The following is an 8591-nucleotide window of genomic DNA, read 5'->3' on the forward strand; positions in this document are numbered from 1 at the left end:
TAGTCAATCCTTGAACTTCATAGGTGCTCTGCATTTATGTTTTGCAGTCTCAGAAAGAGCTAGCGAGATATTATGATTGTTTTGAGGAAGTGTTGTCATCCGAGATTTGTTATTATTGCTCGCTAGTTGATTATGCTATTGATATGAGTAAACATGAGACCGAAGTGTTATTGTGAATATGGTTAGTTCATAATCTTTGCTGAAAACCTGAATGCTGGCTTTCCATATTTACAACAACAAGAGCAAACAGAGTTTGTAAAAGTTTTTCTTTATCACTTTCAGTCTGTCAATTGAATTGCTTGAGGACAAGCAGGCCCTCTGCCGGGGGGAGGGCTCGCCGGCGCCTCCCCGGCAGAGGACCTACCTCCGGGTGACGCATTGCCCCGCGCGACATGAGGGAGGGACTTGCTCCGGACCCCTCCCGTGCAGCCCCCAGCGCGCTGCCTCTAGTTGGAGTGGAGCTGCCGCGCTGGGGTCTCCGTCCGCCGCTGCGGCCTGGTCCACCTACGACCCATGGTTAGTGTAAGCCCGCTCCTGAGATATCAGTGGTACCCTACGGTTGTTGTTGTTGGCGGGGTCAGCGAGGCTCTAGGGCGGTTCATGGAACGCCTCGACTTCCAGCATCTCTTCTTCCCAGCCCGGCTCGAGGAACATGTAGGGGCCATCCTCTGGCGTGTACTCTCAATCCACCATGCGGGGCACATAGGCTTCCTGAGCTGCCTCTTCGGAACCTCCGCCGAGACGCCCTGTGCCCACGCTGCCGAGCCTAGTGCACCCCCTGGTGGCTGTAGGGTGGCACCCCATTGGGACCGTGAGGAGCAACGCCCGCACCTACGCCACCGGGGAGGCAAAGGCGCGACTGGATGTTCTGCACCGTTGGTCGTGCTGGCGCTGGCGAGCCCTCCTGGTGCACCTGGGAGCACACGGGCACGATGAGGCCCGCCGTGCGATTTGGCCACAACTTGAGATGTAAGTGGGAGCAAAAAGGCAGTGTACCCCTGTATGCAGTGTCCAACAGCTCAGTGACACGCTCCAGCAACGCGTAGTGGCCGCTCTCCATCAGCCGGCACCGCAGCAGCTCCCGTGCCACCATGAGCGCGGCTCGGATGTTCGCTTATTCCCTTCGGGTGTGCGGCACCGTCGCCGCTGCGTAGCTTGAGGATCTTGCGGCGGCCCGCGCGCGCCGCGGTGTGAGGGTGGAAGTCGTCAGTCCGCGCCGCCCGCGTCCCACGGCGTTCGGCAGTGTGCGGGCCGCCTAGAGTGCGGAGTTGAGGTCTCCTTGGGTGGAGGGCACCGCCCTGACGGGCCAAGCAGCCCAATGGTCGGCGTTGGTCCTTGGGACGCCGGACATCGAGACCGCGAGGTGTTGGTGGATCAGCTGACGGAAGAGAGGCTTCAGCGCACCACTACCTGGTGCACCAAATGTCGGATCGTGGGTTTTGGAAAACCCTTGAGGTTCGAACACTGGGGTGCGCACGAAGATCTCTCTCTTCCTTGCTCACTCTCGCAACGATCTCTAGGCCTAGCTCACCGAACCCAAGGAACAAGAGACACGAGAGTTTATACTGGTTCGGGCCACCGTTGTGGTGTAATACCCTACTCCAGTGTGGTGTGGTGGATTGCCTCGTAGGCTGAGGATGGACTAGTACAAGGGATGAACAGCCTCCTGAGGAGAGGTGTTCTTGAGCTCAGTGAGCTTGTGTGTGTAAGTATGGTCTCAATGATCCATCCCTTGCTAAGGTGGTGGCTAGTCCTATTTATAGAGGCAGCGGTCCTCTTCCCAAATGTTTAGGCGGGAAGGGATCCCACAATGGCCAATTTCGAAGGGGGACAACCAGTACAAGTTATCCTAACAAAAGGTGGTCTTCGCCTGCCAAAGGCTCTGGTGGTGATGTAGCTGTGGGCTCTGCGGTGACCTCCGTCCTGCCGTCCTGCTGGTCTTTGTCTTGTTGCACCGATATGCAAACCTTGCCTGATGCCTCGGGACTCCTCGCCTGCGCCTGCCCCTTTAGCACCAAAGAGGAAACTGGCACCCTGCGCCCGCTGGTGCCCGCCTGGCCTTGTTCGTCATGGCTCACGTCATGCAGACCACGCGAGGTGCACCTTGCATAGATATCTCCGCTCCCGGGAGCCAGCCTAGGGAGGCTGCCCCTAAGAGGTCTTGGCGTCGTCCGCCTCATGAGGCTTGGCCCCTCGCGAGGGTCTTGAGTGGTTTTTGATGAAGATGGGCCATAGCAGGCCATTGGTGGAGCCACGCCCTGGGCCACAGGCAAGCAAGTCTAGGTACCCCCATTCCCAAGACGCCAATAGTGTTACAATGCCGCATTGGATGCACATGTATGGTTTATAGAACTTCAAGAAACTTTGAAAATATGTGGTTTTGTTAAATTTCTGGTAATCTTGTGGGTAATATGGACTACTAGAAGAAAGGCCATACATAAAGCTATTTTTCAAAGTCCGGGTGCACTGATGGGTTTCATTGAAAGCTTGCTTCAGAAGCTCAGTTCATTACCATAGAACCTTCAGCTGGGTAGTGTTACAAGAAATATACAAGAACACCCACAGTGGATCCTACCTTGTTTAGGTTTTACCAAGATAAAAGTCGATGGAGCGTTATCTAAGCCCTTAGACTGCCAGACATCAAGAGCAGTCTATAGAGCGAAACACAACACCTACATGGGGGCCTTGGCCTTCGTCATGGCTGGAATCCTGGATCCAGGGATCATTGAAACTATTGCATGCCAGGAAGCTTTAGACCTTGCACTGGACCTCAATATTTCTTGAGTGATTATAGTGTCAGATTGTCAAGGAGTTGTGTGAGATATCAATAATGGTAGCGGAGGTGTCTTAGGTGCAATTCTTGTTGAGACATGAACATAACCTTATGTAGGAACATGAAGAAATTATCATCGAGCCACAAGAAAAAGAATGGTTGGAAAATGAGCCAGAGGAGCACGAAAATGAAGGATGGAATGGCCACTATCCAGAAATTCCCACCCATGGTAAACTTTTATACATAATTAATGTGTTTCTTGATCAAAATGATGAAGGTTATGATCTACCTATAGCTCCTCATCCTCTCGATTATAAAGATATTGTGAAGTTGCAGCCACTAACCTTTCAGGCATCTCCACTTAGCTTGGTGCATTGGTACTCGCCAAAGAGCAAGTACAAATTTACATACATGATGTCGATGCACCGTAAGCGAGTGGCCTCCGACCAAGCTCTGCTATTAGGTGCTCCAAACCTCGGTCGGAGGTAGGTCTCACACTCGGTGTTTAAATCCCTTGGGATCTGGGTGGATGACCTTACGAAGCACCGAAGCCTAGCTATTTATAAAGAAAGCACTGCCAGGGAGGTAACCCAGAAGTCCGTAGGGGTCTTTCTTAGCTTCGTGTCTTGAGTTTAGTTGTATTCATGTTGCATTGACACTTCTATTTTAGTTTTCTAGTTGCTATTTGAGTTGGTAGCACCACCTATCGGAACCACGGCAAAAATCCTCCACGTCTTCATTGTGTTTGCACACTCCAATCCCATCCCTTTACATTCTTGCACTTGCATGCTTTACTCTTTCAGCTGCTCATACTCTTTCTATGCTTGTGTAAAATGTAGTGTGTTCCCTTTAACATGTGCTAAATTCAACCTTACCTTGTAGAAACTAAAAACTGCCACCTTTTCTTGTTAAGGGTCTAATCACCCCCACTCTAGACCCCATCTTCTCGTTCCTTTCAGCGCGCCTACCCCCTAGGGCGCGCCCTGTTGCCTTATCATCTCATCGTTTGGCGTCTGGTCTCCTCCCGAAGCTTCTAGGCCTCTTTTGTCCAGAAAAAAACATCAAAAAGTTCCGTAGCATTTGGACTCCGTTTGGTACTGATTTTCTTCAAAACCAAAAACAAGCAGAAAATAACAACTGGCACTAGGCACTGGGTTAATAGGTTAGTCCCCAAAAAGGATATAAAATTGCGTATTAAAGCATATTAAGCATCAAAGGTTGATGATATAATAGCATGAAACAATCAAAAATTAGAGATACATTGGAGACATATCAACATCCCCAAGCTTAATTCTTGCTCGTCCTCGAGTAGGTAAATGAGCAAAACAAAATTTTTGATGTTGAATGCTATCTAGCATGTGTATCATGTAATATCTTTATGGTATAAATGATGATAAACGATGAAGTAATAAAATCAACATAATAATATCCATGACTATAAGAAACATAATCAGTACTTTTTCAAAATATACGATCCTTAATGAATGTTAGCCCAACTTATTTGATCATGTTAGCATGGCATGACTCCGCCTTCACCGCATAAATATAAATCATGAGCACCCCGGTTTCAAACGAGGCAACTGGATCCTACTTCTAACGCACTTAAGCATTTTGAACCCCACACAATAGATGAATGTGAGCCATGGATATAGCACTATAGGTGGAATAGAATGCGGTGATAGAGATCAATAAGGGAAGTCAAAAAGGAAGAAAGTCTCGCATCAATGTAGCTACTCAACGGGCAATGGAGAGGCCCATCAATCGATATAAATGCAACGAGTAGGGATTGCCATGTGACGGGTGCACTAAGAGCTATAAGTGTATGAAAGCTCAACAGAAACTAAGTGGGTGTGCATCCAACTTGCTTGATCATGAAGACCTCGGGCATTTGAGAAAGCCCATCATCAGAATATACAAGCCAAATCCTATGATGAAAAATTCCCACTAGTATATGGAAGTAATAACTCAGGAGACTCTACATATGAAGAACATGATGCCACTCTGAAGCACAAGTGTGGTAAAAGGATAGTAACATTACCCTTTCTCTCTTTTTCTCTCATTTTTTTCTTGGGCTCTTTTGGCCTCTCTTTTTCTATTTTTTTACTTTCATCTGGAGTCTCATCCCAACTTGTGGGAGAATCATAGTCTCCATCACCCTTTCCTCACTGGGACAATGCTCTAATAATGATGATCATCACACTTTTATTTACTTACAACTCGATATTTCAACTTGATTACTGAAACAATATGACTCTATATGAATGCCTCTAGCAGTGTACCAGGATGTGCAATGATCTAGTGTAAAATGTATAATAAGGATGAATGGTGGTTGTGCCACAAATATCATGTCATCTCTATATGATCATGCAAAGCAATATGATGATGAACACACAATTCATGCATGTGATGGAACTGTGGAAGTTGCATGGCAATATATCTCGGCGTGACTATGGAAATGCCATAATAGGTAGGTATGGTGGCTGTTTAGAGGAAGATATAAGTAGGCTTATGAGTGATAGAGCGTATCATATGACGAGGTTTGGATGCATCGGTGAAGTTTGCACCAACTCTTGAGGTGAGAAAGGGCAACGCATGGCACTGAAGAGGCTAGCAAATTGCAAAAAGGTAGGAGTGCGTGTAATCCATGGACTCACATTAGTCATAAAGAACTCATATACTTATTGTGAAAGTTTATTAGCCCTTGAGGCAAAGTACTACTCACATGCCCCTGGGGAATTGGTTGGTAGGAGTTAACCATCGCGTGCATCTGATTATAACAACACTCACAGATTTCAATCAGAAATACAAATGCTCAAACCTCCCCACCATGCCATGACCAACACTTAGATGAGAAGTTAATAACAAGCTTTAATATCTATATTTCTACTAACCAATGATAATGAACCAATATCCTTTCATATTACGACGTCAATATAATTAAACCATACGTTTCATATTTAGTGATCTACATGAAAGTTTTTATTATATCCCCCTTGAATACCTATCCTTTTTGGACTAGTCTTATAACACGTGTAGATTGCCAATTACTAATTAGTAGACTCCCAAAAAGATTTGAGTGGAGCATGAGAGTGCAATCATTTCTATAAAATATAACCACCGCCGTGTGCTCTAACAAGTATAACTGAAGCACAAGAGGAATTGCCTAGCTCAAAAGATATAAGTGAATCACATGGAGTATTCTAACATATCACGATAAATGTGTGTCCACTACTGCAAGATGGTCCAAACGTGACAGTCCAATCAGAGACCCTTCGACGAAACTGTGTGCGATGCGTTAATCGCAAACGGTGGTGTAAGAAAACTGTCAGAAACGAGACAAATTGTTTGTGATGGTGCATACATCAGACACGATTTAGATCGGAGCTGCGTGTGCGATGCGTGGCATACGGTTAATCCATACAAACTATTTGCTATGATCGAGAACAACAGAAATGGTTAGCCAGATGAGGGCGTGTGCGATATAAGGCATACAGTTCGCTAGGATGAACTATGTGTGAATTGGAAACACAATAGAAACAGTCAGCCAGATCAAGGTGTGTGCAATGGAGGGCATACGGTTCACTTGGATGAACTGTTTTCGATGAGCCAAGTCAATAGAAATAGTTCAACTGAACAAGATGTGTGTGATACGCGGCAAACAGGTCCGTAATCCAAAATGTGTGCGAAGACCAATAATAATACAGACGCTTGCTGCTAATAAGCCATGTGATTTGTTCTGTCTACAGAAGAGCGACATATGTATAACTGAAATAAACATCCAATTACATAAGTGACTATACAGATCATTCGCACACACCTCAATAAACAATTGCATGCATTCTAAACTAGGAGAAACAATTGTCTAGTCATCTACTTCTTGCGACGCCCCCGCCACTTCTCTGTGGCTCGATCCCTCATCCAGGGCAGGATGAAGACACTTCCTCATGTCAACGATCCGCCTGTACATCTCGTAGCTTGTGTACGCGTCCTTGGCCTCATACTTGACGTGTTGTTCATCCAGTCTCCTCTGCCAGGCACTGTGCCAGGCATTCTTGTCCTTCTTGCTCTCATCTTTCATCTTCACATAGTAGGGGTCGATGATGGCTAAGGCAAGGTCAACCAGGGAGTTATGTTTGTTGTTGTCGCTGCCCCAGACCTTGTAGTGCTCATGGATGTTGACAAGATTCTGGCAGGTCAAGCCCGAAACCTTGAGCACTTTTAGATCATTGGTGGTGTCCACCGTAGCAAAACTGTAGTCAAAGCTGTTGATAAACCTAGAGAAACGCTCGCAAGGCCTTGTGGCCAGGTGATAGTGGAAGACGAGGACGTCATGTCGCACGCACAATGGGCGATGACAACCTTCTGATCTTGCCTGGCACGACCGCTGGTGAACTCGAGGTCGAAGCCGACCTGGTACTTGTCCTCAGCAAGCAACTGCTCCATAATTTGGATGGAGGTCTCCACCGAGACTGGCACGTTCGTCCACACTACCGAGAGGTCCTTCCCCCTCACGTGGGTGTTGATACGTCCATTTTGCATCATGCTTTTATATTGATATTTATTGCATTATGGGCTTTTACTACACATTATACCACAATACTTATGTCTTTTCTCTCTTATTTTATAAGGTTTACATGAAGAGGGAGAATGTCGGCAGCTGGAATTCTGGACTGGAAAAGGAGCAAATATTAGAGACCTATTTTGCACAACTCCAAAATTCCTGAAACTTCATGGAGATTTTTTTTGGAATATATAAAAAATATTGGGCGAAGAAAGCACCAGAGGGGGGCCACCTACCAGCCACAAGGGTGGAGGGCGTGCCCCCCATCCTTGTGGGCCCCCTGGCAGGCCCCCGACGCCCATCTTCTGCTATATGGTGTGTTTTGACCTGGAAAAATCAGAAGAAAGTTTTCTAGACGAAGCACCGCCGTCTCGAGGTGGAACCTGGGCAGAACCAATCTAGGGCTTCGACGAAGCTGTTCTGCCGAGGAAACATCCCTCCGGGAGGGGGAAATCATCGCCATCGTCATCACCAATGATCCTCTCGCCGAGAGGGGTCAATCTCCATTAACATCTTCACCAGCACCATCTCCTCTCAAACCCTAGTTCATCTCTTGTATCCGATCTTTGTCTCAAAACCTCAAATTGGTACCTGTGGGTTGCTAGTAGTGTTGATTACTCCTTGTAGTTCATGCTAGTTGGTTTATTTGGTGGAAGATCATATGTTCAAATCCATAATGATAACTAATACTCCTCTGATTATGAACATGAATATGCTTTGTGAGTAGTTACATTTGTTCCTGAGGACATGGGAGAAGTCTTGTTATAAGTAATCATGTGAATTTGGTATTTGTTTGATATTTTGATGAGATGTATGCTGTCTTTCCTCTAGTGGTGTTATGTGAACGTCGACTACATGACACTTCACCATGATTTGGGCCTAGGGGAAGGCATTGGGAAGTAATAAGTAGAAGATGGGTTACTAGAGTGACAGAAGCTTAAACCCTAGTTTATGTGTTGCTTCGTAAGGGGCTGATTTGGATCCATATGTTTCATGCTCTATGGTTAGGTTTACCATAATTCTTCTTTCGTAGTTGCATATGCTTGCGAGAGGGGTTAATCATAAGTGGGAGGCTTGTCTAAGGAAGGGCACCACCCAAGCACCAGTCCACCCACATATCAAATTATCAAAGTAACAAACGCGAAGCATATGAGCGTGACGAAAACTAACTTAACAGTAATTCGCATGTGTCCTCGGGAGCGCTTTGCTTTATATAAGAGTTCGTCCAGGCTTGTCCTTTGCTACAAAAAGGATTGG

The 8591-nt window shown here is 46.4% G+C and overlaps 1 protein-coding gene across 1 annotated transcript; it reads right to left on the reverse strand.

Moving 5' to 3' along the window:
- Positions 1–6513: 6513 nt before the first annotated feature.
- LOC147990881 (uncharacterized) lies at positions 6514–7216 on the reverse strand. Its single transcript, XM_087538435.1, has 3 exons — positions 7146–7216; positions 6739–7047; positions 6514–6538 (listed from the first exon to the last, which is right to left on the reverse strand). Exons 1-3 carry the CDS (start codon positions 7214–7216, stop codon positions 6514–6516), a joined length of 405 nt encoding a protein of 134 aa, XP_087394561.1.
- Positions 7217–8591: the final 1375 nt, after the last annotated feature.

This window comes from Triticum urartu, chromosome 1A (assembly GCF_056163025.1).
Source record: "Triticum urartu cultivar PI428250 chromosome 1A, HENAU_Tu73, whole genome shotgun sequence".
NCBI classification, from domain to species: domain Eukaryota; kingdom Viridiplantae; phylum Streptophyta; class Magnoliopsida; order Poales; family Poaceae; genus Triticum; species Triticum urartu.